Consider the following 17,269-nt stretch of genomic DNA (forward strand, 5'->3'; position numbering starts at 1 on the left):
TAGTACATATAAGCAACAGCACAGATGTTAGACACATGAAATAACATTTCTACCCTGCCACTGATGGAACATAGTGCCCAGTCTGGGGCTCCTTCATTCAATAATACAGTGGGCAAACTAGAGGGAGTATAGAGGAAAACAGTGGAAATGATCAGAGGACTAAATATAGTTGTCAGGGAAGAGTTTAAGCATAGAGAGTCACAGAGAGAAGATACAAAGAAAACATACTAACCATCTTCAAGAATGTAAGAGCTATAAAGAGGAAATGGATTTCCATTGTGGGCAGATCAGAAGTACTGCTTTTAAATTGCAGCAAGAGATACTTCTATTCACTAATAACATTCTACTGGTAATGGAATTAAGTGCTGGAAGAGATGCCTGGCAATACTGTAAAATGTTTCTAAAGAGAGGTTTTTAGGAACAGGTAAACAACATTTACTCACAAACACTAATTTATCCTTGAGAAGGGAAATGGGCCCATCTATCCCTATTTTCAATTTCTAATCTATACATTGAACACTTACGGATAGTGTTCTGAAAGCAGGCAGTCAGCAATAATGCCAAGTTTGGTGGTGCTCGGTTATCTGCTTTTGCAAACAAGGAAAGTATGTAATTCTCTAGTGGCCTGGGCTGAGCTAAAGATCTGACATTCCAGAAATATTTACATGCAAAGTTTAAAAGAAAGGTGAAGCATATAGTGAAATTTCAAGGAGAAAATTGACGAGATATTTATTTTATAATTATCAATTATCAAGTCCCCTTGTCTATTGTGTAACTCTGCCTTGTAATAAGAACATTTAAATAATAATTATAACAACAATAGAAATATGGTCCTGAAGGTATGAAGACAAATTTGGAAGAGTATATGGAAGTTACCAATTAAAAGCTTGCCTTCCCAAATCAGAGGAGTAAACCAGTTGCTCTAATACATGTACAGACTGCTCTGTTTGCCACCTGTATGGGATGATGCTATTGCTAAAGATACGCTTCAAGATCATGAATTCACAGTGTTTAACTAAAACTGCTGCTGCTTTAGTTCCTCTCCAGTGGATCAAATCACAGCAAGATCCAGGAGACTACAGAAGAGTACTGTGGTCTTGCTGTTATAAATGTCTAAAAAAGTTGTTTATGTTTGCAAAGATAGAGACAGTTTAAAAGGAAAAAGGGTGGAGTTTAAACAGTTTGAGAGATATTGATTCAAAGATCATTAAAACAATGATGTAACTAGTCATAAAGGGTATTCTATTCTGTAAAATTAGCAGCAGATTAATATATATGCTTAAATTGTTGAGGTTTTAAGTAGTAAACTAGTTTTATTGGTGATGAAAAAAGGTGAAAGAATAAAGATAAGAAGTTGAAAGTCTAGCATTAACTCTAGGAAGTGAGCAAATATCTATATGTAGATCAATGACAGATAAATCTGTCATTGCCCAAGAATTTAAGTAGAGGTAAATTCCCCTCAAGGTGCTGAAGCTCCACTTGCTGTCAAGCTCTGTTCTGTACCTGACAGGATCAGTGACTAACAACACAAGTTACACCAAGTCCTGTAACAAAAGAAGCTCAACTGCATTCACTGAAGGAACCACTTGCTCTAATATCCATTCCTGTCACCACCAACAGAAGGTGGACAGGAGTGTATGAATGTTCAATTCATTACCCTTACAAGGCTTTGCTTTGACAGTTTGACACAATGAACTATTTAACATACCTGTATGAAACCAGCTTTGACACACAATGATTTAGGGCAAGAAGCATGTAGTACTTGCTGAAGGAGACTCATCTCTTTATACAGATGCTCAACTGGTTGAGCTAGTTAGCTGAACCAAACATCTATTGCAGTAAAAGTGCTGGGCATCCACTCAGACACAATGTTCTACTCCCATGGGATTGTTGCAATAGCTCTTGTCATAAGATTAATTTGGTTTTGGATAATAATGCACAAACGTAAAAGATGTTTTAGCTTCTATATTATTTCAATGGGAAAGTATCTTCTTCCAAAGAGCTTTCAGAAAGCATTGGGAAAAAATGAGATAATTTAATTAAATAATTTACATAATCATGACTGACAGACCAGCCGTTAAGATTTGTAGAAAGACAGCAGAAGAACTAGATTTCATTTCATGCACAGCTTGAAAAGGTCAACTCACAGAAGCTGGACTGCTTAAGAAATGTATCAGGAAAGCCAAACATAGTCAGATGAAAATGGTTTTCAATGACCAACATAATTTAAAGTAGCTCCTGTGGAGTGGTTTAGTAAACTTGTTGCAAAATAAGAGATTCAACCCCAACGCATTTGCAGGAAAGCCAGTGGGCAAAAGTGAAGATTTATTTTATTTTTTTATTTTCCACGCAATCCCTTCCTTCTAGATCACACACTAGATTATTTTTGTACTGAACTTCAAAAGGAAGCAAGTTATAATAAAAATGCCTACTGTTTTTACATAAAGTAAAAATAAAACTAAAATAACTAAAAATACTATGGTGTGCAGTCTAGAAAGAACTTTTAAGGAAAGGGAAAAAAGCAATCAGTGGAACTGCAGGTTGTGGAGGGCATCAACAAAACAAAACAGGCTAGCGCACGCAAATGTATCAGGCTACATCTAATATCCTCATAGGCTGTTTTAGGCAACACTGAGGGGAAAGCTGTAAGACTAGACTGTCAGGTAAAGTACACATGAATTTGGTTATACCATGTCTGGACCTGCACAGAGCCTGCATGAGGCCTCCCAGTGCTCTCAGTTCTGGTGTAAGAATGAACAAGGTCAGCTTGCATGACTCTAGGCCCACAGATCTCAGGGATGATTCATCCAAGTCCTACCCCTTCACAGGTGATTCACCAATCAAAGGCAAAAAGCCACAATTGGTCTACACCTGAAAATGTAACCATCTGAATCCAAAGGTCTAACAGAATTAACAGGTTCGCATTTTTTACTGAAACAAAAGCTTCAAGGCCATCACAGTGAAAAAGTCTGACATAAATACAGTCTTTCTAAGTGTAAGACCTTCTTCAGCTAAAATTCTGACACACAGGCTGAACACTGTCTTCGATCCATTTTACCATTCCATCTCTGAAGAGTATCCCATTAGTTGCTAAATTAATCTCTCACATTTACCTTTTTTACTTGTGTTTCTTCCACTCATTTTTTCCACCTGAGAAATGGCTTCTTCCCAGCAGCTGTTGCTTGCCTGGATATGAGGCTGAATAAACTTTAGTTTTTGTTCAAGAACCTGATGGGCTTCTGTTGTCAACTCAGGTGTCTCCTTAGTGCTAACAAGTTTTTCAAGTTCATCCTCAAGAATTATTACCCTAAGTAATAAGGAGATGAACAGCAATAAGTAATAATAAATATTTGACTTCACCATTCCTCTAAGTATTTAATTTAATATACTGTTATTCTCCTCACATTTTAAGTTTCTAACTCAGTCAATTCCTCAAAGATGCCCCACAATTTTAAAAATAAAATAATTTTCTCTACATCAAGATACATTGCTCACCTGCATTCATTACAGTAATTCTTATATGTAAGATTAAAGGAGTAGGACAGTCTCAACTGTTTCACCAAGGCAGTGACAAATCTTTAAAAATATTTATTAGGTAGTTATTATAACATTCTTATAAAGCATTTAGTATGTTGCAAAATCAATAGGAGATAAGTTTTCAGATTTTTTTCAAGGGAGTGACAGAAGTAAGGCAAGGTCTTGGTGTACTACTTATCCTCAAATTTTCACCAGATACTTAAAGAATCACCAGGAAAAAATATCAGATAGCCCATACTGTGTACAGATATACCTATAATTGCAGACTTGCATGTATCTGCCTTTTTTTTCTTTTAATCTGGGATACAAACTTACAACCCAAAGAACTTCAAAACATTCTGCCTACCTGCATATTCTCTTAATTCATGTGTAAACTTACTCATTGAGCAGCGCCTTGAGGTGAAGCTGCAAGCTGCGTACTGCTGTCTGAAGGCTGTTCAGCTCCCTTGACTTCTGCTTTGTTCTGGGTGGCCATTCCAAACCCGACTGGTGCTGAGTTTCAAAGTACCGATAAAACTCGTAGCTTCTCCTAAGCTCCTCCAAGCAGGCAGCGTGTGTGTGAGGTAGGCCTTGAGTCACATCGGACAGGATGTGATGAGGCAGCCGTTCAGGGGAGACCAAGGGCTTGGGGGACGCATTGGCTGGGGAGAGGAGCAGCACCAGCCTCCTGAAGAATTCTGAACTCTGCCCTACCCAGAGCTGAAAGAGGACCTGCAAAAGAGGGTTCGGTTAGCTCTGTGCACCTGGGAAGATAGTCGGCCTCCAAAGTAAATGTACAGATACACCACGGGAAAACATTCCCTGGCCACCAACAGGAACTTCGAAAAACTGCAAAAATCTGCTGACTGTTTTTGATGGGTATCCCAGACCACGTGAGGTTCAGATCTTGTGAACCTCAGGTGACTGTTAATTCTTTGATGAAGGATATTAAATGCAATTATGTTCAGAAGATTATCAGAGTCCTAAAACCTCATATTCTCATCAGGTAGTTTCATTATTTGCTATAATCTCCACATACCCTACAGCTCAGGAAGGGCTGCCAAAATTCCAGTGGCAGCAAAAACATTTTTCCCTTTATAATGCCAATCATTTCTAAGATCTGGTAACTACCGCGTTGCCCCACACCCAACCTTGAAACAGGAGCCTAATTGCACTGTACTTCAACAAAAAAATATTTTACATCTGAAGAAAGCTGAGCTGCTAACTTATTTTTTTCAGCCACAGTGAGAAATTTCACCAATACCACTAAGGAGGAAAAGGCTTGTAAGAAATGAATCGATTCACAATGTTATATATGGTCCTAAAGAGGCCAGTCCATCTGGGAGCAAGGCAACCCACAATTTCAATTTCTTGAGAACTTCCACTTCCAATGAAATGTAAAGAACTGTTTCCTTAGTTTAGAGAAGGCTGTTTGCTCAGTAGACCGTGACAGAACAGCAACACCTTATGTCTCTAAAATAAAAAGGAAAAGTTATGACACTTTTCTCTGCAATACTGGCCCTTATTAAAAGGGATCAACTGCAAGTGACCATGACGTGCAGTCTGAAATCTATTCTCAAGCATTCCAGACTGAGGAAGATAAAATATTTATTCATCATGCTTTTGATATATCCAAGGGTATATCAAAAATACTTGGATGCAAACTGACAAAATATGCCAAAAGAATAAAAAAATTTTCTCAAATCACAAAAAATGCTCATGAGAAAAAAGAACAAATGAATTACATGAAATTAATTTGGGGCACACATGCAAGACTGATTTGACTGGGTGCAAAAATAAAAAGCAGACAAATGGGCAGCAATCACTCAAGTGTCCCTGAATGTGTGGTGCCCTGGACAAAAAGTCAAAAGCTCATGCTATAATATGCACAAAAGAAGACCAATCCCTTCCACCAGACATAAGGCACAAGCAGTGAAAAAGTAGCACACAGAAATAGTGGATTTCAGGAATTGATAATCATAATCCAAAACGTACCTGAAAAAAGGCACAATGATGAGAGAAAAGGAAATTCCAGATGTATTTATGGTTGTAAGTAGCTTGCTCTGCCAATGACTCCTGATGATTTCTGCTGATTTTTGCTTAAACTCACAAAATATCCAACTGGTTCTCCTCAGTTTAAATTGGTATTTTTTTCTTTAGCCAAAAATTTTCACTCTTTAAATTGGTTTACTTCAAGGACAAGGTAGGCAAAAGACACATGCTATATTTGTCTAGACAGTGGCTTGAATGAAAATTAAAATATTAACTAAATCTGGATACATCTTGTATTCTACCTGCATTTTAACATAAAGACAAGTTCTCTCAAAAAACCCAAACAACCTGAGGAGGACCGCACATAAATCCAGGGCTCACAACACAAGTGTGTCCCCAGGTTATTGGAGTATATCTATTTTATTGCCTCCACAGGAATCTGCCTAAGACTGATTTATGTTAATTTAGCTTGGTTCAACTACACCACACCCAGCCTACACCACCGTCTGTTATGACTTAACATAAACTGAGATTTACTAGTTGTGAGCTTAACTGTATCCAGAAAGCATCCCAACTAGCTTAACTAAAACAGATTTCAGTTAAACTACCACAAATTGCAGGTAAACAAAGACTTAGCCTACAAGCTTAGGCACCTCTGGATGGCTTCTGCTTAAAAAGAAGTGGGTAAATCAGCCGGCTTGTATGACTGCAAGCTGTATGACTTCAGCTAATGAAAAGGCAAGGAAAAAAATCCCAAGGCTTCTATCTGTTGTAGCGCTTACAACTAATTAGACAAAGCCTCAAAGTTTAGTAATCACTATTACTGGTAACATTTACTGTCAGAACAAAAGAAGTCAAGGTCTACAAATTAAGTGAAAAAAATACAACAAAAGCCAACCCCTTAGAAAGACATAAGTCACATAATATTGGATTTTTCCATTAAAAAAACAATGTTAAAAGGGAACTATCTTTGCAGAGGACCAACAGACTTGGTAGAAGGCTTGCATTCAAACTAGATCTTCCTTCCAATTGACTCATGGAAATAAAAAATACCTAACATCTCAAAACAAAATAGATAAAAAGGTCATTATATGGTTGTCACTCTGTTCAGTTAAAAGTTTTTCAAAGATCAAAGAACCACACTGGCTCAGAGCAGTGGGGGTCCAAGCTTATGATTTCTACTCCTCAGTGTAACTGAACACTGCTATTCCCTTTGGCAAGTACAGCTAATTTGTATCTTCTGATGTCTCTCTTTTTATTCATGTCAAGAGATTAGATTAAAAAGGAGTAAGTACAAATCTGGAAATTATTTTATACAGCTGGGATCAAGCAAAATCAGAGAGCAAAAAATAATGTTTAAGGAGATTGATCAGGCTGATTATAGAAAACTGACTTGAATTTCCATGATTTGCAGAAAAAAATCCTAATGTTGTATTGAGCAACTTCTCTTCCATTACACGCAAAACAAAACCACCTGAATGCCAATAAATGTAGAAACACATGATAAGAGACTGATTACATCTCCCTCTCAACTCACCGTGTTACTACAGGCTAGTACCTACAAGCCACAGGACTTCATGACAACAGAAAGAGATTTTCCCCAGGAGCCTGCATGGATGCACATGTCCTTCTAGGAGAGGTTACCTTGAGCGCAGGCAAGCTGAAGCCATCGGTTAGGTTGTGTGCCTCCTCTTCTGAGACCTGCTCTTCACTCAGTCCCAGACCCAGTTCCTTAAAGGGGACTACACAGATGTAGCTGGTCACGTTGTCACTCTCTGAGTTCAGAGGGTAGGTTTAGCTGGGGTTAAGGTGCTTAACAAAGCCACTTTTGCATTAAACAGAAAAGGAAAGAAACACCTAATAAGGTTCCTTAGTCCTGGTAATTTGTATGAAAGCACATACATTCCACCCGAATCCTGTTTAATTGAACGTTTTGCAATCCTTATTTGGAGATCAAGTTTTAAAGGCTCTTAGAAGGATGAGAGCTGAGACACTGAAAAACTCCTATGTTTAAATATAAACAGATAAAAAGAAACAAAACTGATGAAAAGCCCCTGCATCTCTTTCAAGCGAGAGGAACAGCTTACTTGTAAATATTAAGTTTCCAAAAGATAGCACATGTCAATCTTAAACCAGAAATCATATATTTTAAAAGAGGAAAGAGGAGAATTGTGCAATTTGAAGTTTCAAAGGTAGCCTGTGTTATAGACCAAACTCAGGATGATGCGAACTCCCTGAGAGTTCTGTCTGTGGAAGAACTACTCAGAGATCTTTACAGTAAAAGGTCTTTGACATTTCAGACAGCATTGTGAAGAACGGGAGCTCCCTGACTGTCATACCATCAACTTCATTGATTACATCGCTGTAAAGCCACTATGATCTTGGCAGGAAGAGCGGTGAACGGGTATCTATTAACATTATTTGGCACATGTAAATTCTCAGGAGGAAAGTGTACATTTCTAGCCCTCAAAAACACTTAAAAAGCAGGAAGCAAGCACAATATAACAGATACCAGAAGACAGATAAAATAACTCATAGACCAGGAAGCATTTATTTTAAAATAGCACTAATTTTAGGCTAACCTCAGGCTGGGGAGGAGGAACAGTTCAATATTTTTGCACATTTTTCAACAGTCAACCAGTCACAAAATAGTAAAATTTGTTTTAAAACAGCAACTTACAACTTATAGTCAGTCATAAGCACAAAACCACATTTGTTCCAAAGAAATATATATATTGGTAAATCATGCATGAAAATAAGGTCTTAATTTGAAATATGGGGGTTTTCATTTATAATTTGATCTACAAACTGAATGCTCTCATCTCTAGCACATAAGGCTGATTAGAAGAACTTGTTTCCTGTCCAACTAATATGTTTTCTTGGGAAGCTACACGTTCCATCCACTTTCACTCCCAAATTTTCCACGTGCTAAATTCTCATAGGATTGAACATGCAAAGGTGATTTGCTCAAGAAAATGTTTACCACTTGAGTACGAGAACATTGCATAAAAAAATAATACTCTGTGTCCCAGGAAATAGTAAAGTGAAGTGTCCAGGATCTAAACAAACAAACACATTTCTCCCTACTTTTTCCACAAAGTCTAGAAACAAGGAAGCCTATTAAGTGTTCAGACAAAACCCGCAATGCAAATTAATTAGGAATAGAATATTACTGTTGCCACCAGCAGCTGCCTCACACAAATGGTGCCTACGCTAAATTAACCTGACAGCATGCCCAGCAGATGGAGCACATAGGATGAGGATGGTAACTCCAACAGAAATTGAAAAGTCAAGTCAAAACCCTTCAGGACCACTTATCTCAGAGACTAATTGTATTCCTTGTTAATATTTTCCTGCAACAAGACATTTCCAACAGCAGGAACAGCACAAGAAGTAGTTTGGGCACACATGAATTTCTAAGTCACGCTAAAGCAATTCCAGGCAACATCTAAATGAGAGGTTTGACCAAAGGAGCCACTTTTCAATGTCTCAGCCAGGGATTCCATTCCCAGTGGCCTCCTGCATCTCCCGCCTTGCCCTCCTCTATTGCAGCCCTCCCACTCCCATTTCTATCTGACAGATGAAAGCAGAGAACTGATCCCATGCCCTCATTAGCTTCCTAAACCAAACTTTTAGAAAGTTTAAACACATACCTGTCTGTTTTTATAACACTATTTATGCCTTGCGAGCAGGGAACAACATCTTACATCTATGGCAAAATTAAAGCTTTTTCAGTTTACATGGTCCAACACCCAGGTCCTACCTATCAAAATAGTTCAATGGAAATGGAGTATCACACCATCCTGCATTGGCTGAGGAGGAGACTATTAACATCTTCCAGTAACATAAACTACAAAATTTCCTCCATCTGTCTTGTATATAATTAAATCAGATTCCCATGACGTAGAATCCACAAGACTATTAAGTATAAAACCACTAAGCAGCAGTATGCCGAGCGAAGCATCACCTGAGTTATTACACAATTCAATGGAGCACAGTGCAGAGAGCTGCTGAACTATTCTGTGCAACATCCTGTAAATACTTTACCCAAAACGCCTTATTTCTAGTTTAAGCTTTCAGCCATTGCATCCTACTATACCCTTATCTTCTGGATTACTAGAGAAATACTCTTCTATTTTCTCTGACATTTTGTTCTATGATTTTGAGCAATGTACTCTTGCCAGTATGAACAAATTAGAGTAAGAATGACATGAGAAAATGCTGAATTGTTTCTGCTAGTACCCAACTGTCCCTTCACACAAAATGTAAGTAATATGACTTTCCATCTCATTAAATTACTGGTCCACCAAGTTTGACACGAATGCCTGGTATAAGGCTAAAGTATAACTGTATATTTTTTCTACTTTACATGGGAAAAAATTTTTAATTAGGGCAAAATTAATTAATTCTACTCACTGAAGGCAGCTATCTAGCTAAAAGGGGGCACACTAACCACAAGCAAATATTTTCAAACTTCTAGTTTTATTGAAGTGAGTAATGATAATACATCAAGTTTATGCAATTTGTATCACCACGAATAAACCTGTGAACTAAAACTTTTAATTCTCTGTAGCAGGTTCATCAGACAGATCTCCTTCTAACATATTTGAGACATACATTAACACAAAAGCCAAATCTTCTGCAGATAATTTTGGTAGGAGAAGTAATACTGATGGCTATAAAAGCTACCATTAATGGATTAGCACAGATCAATATATCCCTTAATATTTAATTTATTTACTAATTAATTTATAATAAATTACTAATTTATTGTATAATAAGTCACTCATTTCTTTCTACAGCTCAGATTAATACCTAGATTTGCCAGTTTTTAAGACTAAACCCAACAGGTACCAGCTTAGCCCCTCAAGAATATTTTCTTCCTTGCATCTCTTGAAGTTATAACATAAGAAAAATGGCTTAAGTTCAAAGCAGTTTCCCTTTGGCTTCCAGTAGGGTTAGTCTTACTGAGTCAAAGTATGCATTTGATAGTTATCTCAGAAATAATCAAATACAATGAAGCATATGTTTAGCAACCTACTTAAGACTACTAACAAAAAAATCTCTCAAGGCAGTGTAGTAAAACTACAAGCTCTGCAGTTTCCATTTGTTGACAAAATGAGATACAAATTTATAAATGTTTTTAAGATTGAACTTTCCTCTATTTTACTGTATAGTTTCAGGCTAGATTTAAAACAATGTAAGTATGAAAATTTACAGTAGCATTTAGCTCAATGTCTGTACATTGTCTATACAACATTATTCACTGAAATTACTTTTTCAGGGAAAAAACAACCCATTGAAATAGATTTTGCTTATTACTGAAAACCTTTTTGACTTCACATTATATACATGCAACCTGTCTGAGAAAACAGTTCCTCTAAGAGGCTGTTTGGCTGATTTTATTAAGCACATATAAATGCATATTTTCAAAGTGGAGGAGTAAATTGATCTTTTTGCAGATTGCTGATGAAAGGAACCTTGGAAAAATAATTAATCCACAGATATTTCTAGTAAGTTCCAAGTAAATAAGAATGTTTTAAATGAAGGCTTAAATCAAAGTATATCTTTTACTACATTAGTGACTTTAACACTATTTTCTACAATACTTTAACCATTAGATCTAATAGTAAACGTCTCTGTTTGAGATGTTTACCATAGTCTTAAGGCAACAATTATCTTTGCTGCATTATAAAGTTCAATTTCAGATTTACAGGTTTATTATAAGAAACACCAGGATAAAAGAAAATAGAACATACTTGGCATTATCATTCTTTTGTAGGCCTGTATATCACTCAGAAGGCCCAGTCACAGGCCAGGACCTTATTTTAATAACTGGACATTACACAATAAGGGTATCTGGAGTTAAAGGCTCACCACTGTTGTTGAATGACAAGCATTATACCCACATTGCAGTATCAACTGAATACCATCAACCAAGGAAAGCAAACTCTAGTATGGAAGTTTCCTGTGTATACATGCACAGAAATGTTTCCATGAAATGCACACTCCATGGTTAAAAGCTGTGGTTGTCCTATGCAGTTGCTCACACTCTTATGAAATTATCACTTCTTATTCTTTAAAGTGAAAAATCGCCCTAAAGAATGATCAACCCTCAATTAAAATGGAACTAAGATTTGATCATTAGTGTATTAGCTGGGCAGATTCAAATTCTTGACAGTAGGAGTTGTTTTGCATATTATATTTCTATTGAAAATTTTTCCAAGCAAAAATAATGCATTTTTTCGCTTGCCTAAATACAAAGATACATCTGCTCTGCAACAAAAAATACAAAGCAATATCCGGTAAAACAAAAAAAAATTAAACAGAATTAACACTAACTAGGGAAAATAGGTTTGGGGTTTTTTTAAATGCAATATTGTAATATTAATCCAAATTTTATACATTTGGAATGTTTTTCAAATACCTGTTTCTCTATTAAAAGCATTTTGTTTTGCTGTTGCCAGTGTAAGTCACTAATAGTCCTGCTGGATTCATATATCTCACAATGCTCAGAAAAAGCAAATTTCAAATAGAAATTCATTAATTCATGACCAAACAACTGAGAGGAATGAAAGTTGAGAATATCTTCTCATTTGGTGGAAAGCCAAACTTACTAAAAAGACCTGTAAAAGTCAGAATAGGGATCTCATTTCCAGATTTTGGATGGAAATTCCTTTCCTTTAATTTATCAGCATTCCTTTCCTTCAATTTATTGCCTCACTTCTTTTTTTAATCTCTCCAGTTTCTCTTCTTGCTGTAGACCAGATCTGTGCTAACAATCTGATGATGGAAAAGAGCATTAAAGTTGTCTCAAGTCGCAGCTGTAAATGCTTTCAACATGAAGGAATCTTTGGCCCCTCCATCATAAGAGTAGCATTTACTTGCACAAGGCACTGGAATCCATTTGAAAGATCCTCCTTGCCATCAATACTCCTGTAATACATGTAATGTTTTCAGGCATTCATGATAGTGGGGGGGGGGAATCAAACAAAGGTAACTTGGAACTACCTTAAAGCTGTCCTTGGTTATCTTGGTGGAGAGAAAGAATCCTTCAAATGCTACCACTGGTTTTGTCACTATATTCTGCACAAATATAATGCTTCCCTTTTCATTTGTCAAGAAGCTATCTATATAAACTAAATCTCAATAAATTTTTGGCCATTTATTTCTGCTGGCCCTTACTACTGTGTACCTACATGGTAAATTGCTATAACTTTTCAAAGACAGATATAAATGTCAAATTATCCAAACTAAACAAAACTTTCTTCTCTCCCATTCCTTAATTTAAAAGCCATTCCTTAAATTTAGTTGTTTGAAAACTCGTGGACAGTCTAATACACACCAATAATTCTTGAACCTGTAACTTTTCTGGCCACAACAATTACACACTTGTGATAACCACTGCTGGACTGACTTTCTCCATGTTGGAGGATGTTTGGGAAGGACATGTTAGCTGCCTATTTTCAGATCTCTCTTCCTATGTTCTTAGAAGTGATTCTTGACTATTTCCAAGCTAAGTATCAGTTGCTCTCATCAACATGTCTGAACCAGAGTAATTTTTTTTCCTTTACACAGCAAATACACCCTATTCCTCAGAGCTAAGTCTTGAGGCCAGAATAAGGATGCCCATTCCTACAGAAATTAATATTTTGCAAAGAAGTACTAATTTGCTTCAAAGCAAATGCACACACGTGCAGCTTTGTGTGTGCCACTGTGTGTGTACACATTAACACTCAATATATTCATCTATTTGCCAGACAACATTTATTAATCAATATTAAGTTCCAGGAAGACAAAAGAAGTACTTTGTTGTGTCAGGTTTTCAACATTCACATTACCATTGGCTTTTGTTTCCTTGTATTTTTTTTTCAGATTAGGAACATATCTGTTTTAAATTTTGCTGTAATTTAGGGTGAATACATTGTTATTTCCTATATAGTACAATAAGTACAATAAACATAGGAAAAAACCTTGAAATGCTAAAGCCATTTAAGAAAGTATCAATTCATTGAAAAAATACAGATGACGCTTTACAAAATGTAATCTGAACAAAGAGTTCTGGTCCGATTCAGAGTAAAAACTCCTTGCTTTTAAATGTGCCTTTTGGCTAAATTAATGTAATCAGTTCCACTCAGCTTGTCTGAAATAGAAAATCAACTTACCTTTGAACACAGGGATGTTGAGAGAAAGGCCATTTGTTCAGAGAAGAGGATATTTTGGTGCAAGGGAAAAAGATGGCTAAGAGGAATTATAAAACAAAACCCAAAGGACTCTGAAATACATCATTGGCACTTACACCAAAGGTATGGCTGTCTGTAACTGGGACAATGTTTTCAGTGCAATCAACGCATCCGCACAGTACACAGAAGCAAAAATTTTAAACATTCCAAAACAAGCATAAGCCCAAATTTACTATGCTACCTTTTCTTTACTTTGTCTAGATACATAATTAGAAACTGTATGTTTCTGGAAATACTGACTCTAAACATTGACACAACCACGGGTAGGTAATATGGAGTATCTTCACTCATGGGTTTGTACAGAAAGGATATTTTTTCAGCATGTACAGAGTGGCCAGTCTTGAAGCCCGAAAGTTGGCTCTGACGGATCGATACACGGCCTTCCGGAGACCAATCAGGTGCTGACTAGGATGCTGTCCAGCTTTATTAAATGGGCAAGCAGCACTGACCCTGTCAAGCAAACTTGAAAAGTAAAATGTGATACAACTGTACAGATGTCCTAAAGTATTTTTAAAAGACAGTACATAAGCTTTCTTATTCCATTATTTAGAAAACTTTTTCAAACCACTCAGAAACTATGAGATTTAAAAAAAAAAAAATCCATCCTATCAATGATATATTTAATCAACATTTCAGATAGCAGCCAGGATTCCTCAGTAGACAGCCTGATTCTATTCTCATCTGAGCCATGGTAAAACTCCTACGCACATTTATTTTCTCTAAAATTTTCTAAGATAATACACTAAGGGTAGACAAGCTGTAACATTATCTCTGATACAAAACTATTATACTGTAAGCTTTGGAAGTTTTAATAAACAGGTATTTAACACATCTCTTTACATCTAGCTTATTCTTTCAATAATTTTTGCAGAAAAAATGTGCCACTACATAGTTACTCATGCAAAATACTGTATTCATTTAACTTCCTCCATGCAGAAACTTTTCTAGGTCAAGAGAAATATTATTTGAGTGGTGACACAGATTTTATCATCATGCAATGAATGATAGCTGTGTTTGTGGGAGTTTTGACAGGTAAACACATGAAATATATGCAACCACACAAGCACATTTGAAATTATATTTGGCATCCACCTGTTCAGGTGAATACACCATTTAAAAGAAACTATGCCATTTGCCTATCAGAATATACTTCAGAATGGCTTTAGCACTGTAAGAAGTTGCCTCATTTGGAAACAAAATGAATTGTGAACTGGGTGAACATTACACATGTCTGAGTAACATTAAGCTCCAGCTATATCTATTCATATACAATCTGATGCCAAACCTATGACTGAGACACTAAACGGCCCAGGTGTACTCTGCTTGCTGGGGCTGTGTTTAGTAGAATCAGCTTGGGAACGAACATAGTGCAGATGGACAATAGGATGATCAATTGGGATTAATTGTTTGGGGACTGGAAGCCTGCTTCTGCTCTCACCTTTCCAAGGGCAGGTGAGGAGGTGAATTCATGTCCACGATCACTTAAAAGGGAAAAGTTTACAGGGTACCTGGCAAGACTGAGGTGTGTTGCTGCCTTGGTAACTGTTTCTGTAGCCTGTCTGATCAAAAAAGCTAAGTCAGCAGGCCTGACCCTGCTGGAAAAATGTCAGTCCTACTCCATGCGCTTAGCTGGGCCATGCTGAACATTGCCAGGAGGGGAAATAGCTTATGGCCTTCACTGTCAACTATGAAAAGCAATGCAGACCACCCAGTGAGCAAGGCTGGACCCATATCAGTATGTTAAGCATAATTAACACAAGCAGATTCATGCCAAATATTGCCATATACTGAATATGCTAGCTGAAATACAATATAAAATATCTGCATACCACATTAAATTATGTGATATTCAAATGGTTTATATAACATCTCATAACTTTAAAATCTGATTAAAATAAAAAAAACTGTATTCATTTCCATTTCTAAATGTAAAGTTCAAATGCCTAGCCTAGATGTACATTTCTCTAGGGACCACAGCATGTAAGGCAGTACATGCCAAGCTCTAATGTTTCTCTGGTTTTCCAAGGTAACAAGTGGAAGTATTTATATATAAACTCTCACATCAGTTTGTAGACTCAAGCCCAGGGGGAATTGTCAGAAACAGGCTCAAAGAAAAGGAGGAAAATTCTTCTACTGTAAAAAAGAGACAAAGGTCCATGTTCTTCTGTAGCGATGCAAGCATTTCCAACTTCTACACAGAATAAATATAGCACAACTCATGCACAGCACGTAGTGCCAGTACTGAGCAAAACAATCTGCTTTCCTTCTGGAAAGGCTTGATTCAGTCTTTTCAGAAAATAATTCTTCTTTATTCCACTAATCTTAGATTAGTATAATTTGTTATAAATGTCTACATGTCAGACATGTCATATCCCTAACTTCCTAATGTTTCATTTATCTTCACAGAATCACAGAATCGTCTGATCTTCAAGGAAGGGACCTTGAACATCCTCTAGTTCCAACCACCCTGCCATGAGCAGGGACACCTTCCACTAGACCAAGCTGCTCGAAGCCCCATCCAGCCTAGCCTTGAACATGTCCAGGATGGGGCATCTGCAGCTTCCTGTGTCCCACCACCCTCTTAGTAAGAATTTCTTCCTAATATCTAATCTAAACCTGCCCTATTTCAGATTAAGCCATTCTCCCTTGTCATATCACTAGGTACTCTTGTAAAAATTCTCTCTTTTCTTCTATATATTTTAATTTGACTTACAAAATGTTATCAGCTTTGCATATCAGCCACAAGTAGCAAGAAGAAAAAAAGGTTAAGGATGAATTTTCTTTCCTACTGCTCCAGACCCATGTTACTTGTAAAGAACAGTGACATATTTCTCCATTATTGTCACAAGCTAAATCTTAAAGTGGCTTTCAACTTCCAACAAACTTATATAGACACACTGAAACCCATTCCTGCACTCCAACATGAAAGCTGTTCTATAAAGATGCTAATATGCACCAAGATGTGCTCATAGGGTTTAATTTCAGTTTAAAATATAGTAGAAAGGGAGCATTTTGGAAAAGAAAATTATTTCAGTGACAGGCAAGGGAATAAATACTTGCTGCTTATTGCTGCAGCCTTTCATTATGTATTCCTTCAGTTCTCATTTTATAATGTGCAAGACAGTGGACATACTTTCATTACGCTGCAGAAATTCCAGGCTGCAATCCATGATCAGGCTTCATTTGTCTAATTACAAGTGAAGCAATTAGACAGAAATACTGCCTTTCTGCCTGAGTAGAGCATTGCCTAACCTTTGCTACACAATTTCTGTAATCCAAATTACCCAGGTGAGATCTTGGCCATCTCTGCATCGCAGAGCTTGTACGAGTAGGCACACCTGAAACACTAACAGCAGTGCTAAACACTTCTGAAGGCCATTCTGGAATCAGAATATCAGAATATCTTTGAGGGTAGCTAATATAAGAAAAGCCCAACAGGATTATAGAATCACAGAACAGTTAAGGTTGGAAGGGACCAATGGAAATTATCTATTCCAAGCTCCCTGCTCAAGTTCTCA

The 17,269-nt window shown here is 36.9% G+C and overlaps 1 protein-coding gene across 3 annotated transcripts in view; it reads right to left on the bottom strand.

Annotated features, from left to right (window-relative positions):
- VEZT (vezatin, adherens junctions transmembrane protein) overlaps positions 1 to 17,269 on the bottom strand; it is a 55,282-nt gene that overhangs the window by 7,673 nt on the left and 30,340 nt on the right. For all 3 annotated transcript variants that reach the window (XM_029963433.1, XM_018080500.2, XM_029963432.1), the window contains 4 exons: positions 14,064 to 14,213; positions 7,153 to 7,300; positions 3,917 to 4,248; positions 3,114 to 3,307 (listed from right to left, as the gene is read on the bottom strand). In XM_029963433.1, coding sequence (XP_029819293.1) covers positions 3,114 to 3,307; positions 3,917 to 4,248; positions 7,153 to 7,300; positions 14,064 to 14,213 — 824 coding nt within the window. The remainder of the gene's footprint in view (positions 1 to 3,113; positions 3,308 to 3,916; positions 4,249 to 7,152; positions 7,301 to 14,063; positions 14,214 to 17,269) is intronic.

This window comes from Manacus vitellinus, unplaced genomic scaffold (assembly GCF_001715985.3).
Source record: "Manacus vitellinus isolate BGI_N305 unplaced genomic scaffold, ASM171598v3 scaffold_5_pilon, whole genome shotgun sequence".
In the NCBI taxonomy this organism is placed as follows: Eukaryota; Metazoa; Chordata; class Aves; order Passeriformes; family Pipridae; genus Manacus; species Manacus vitellinus.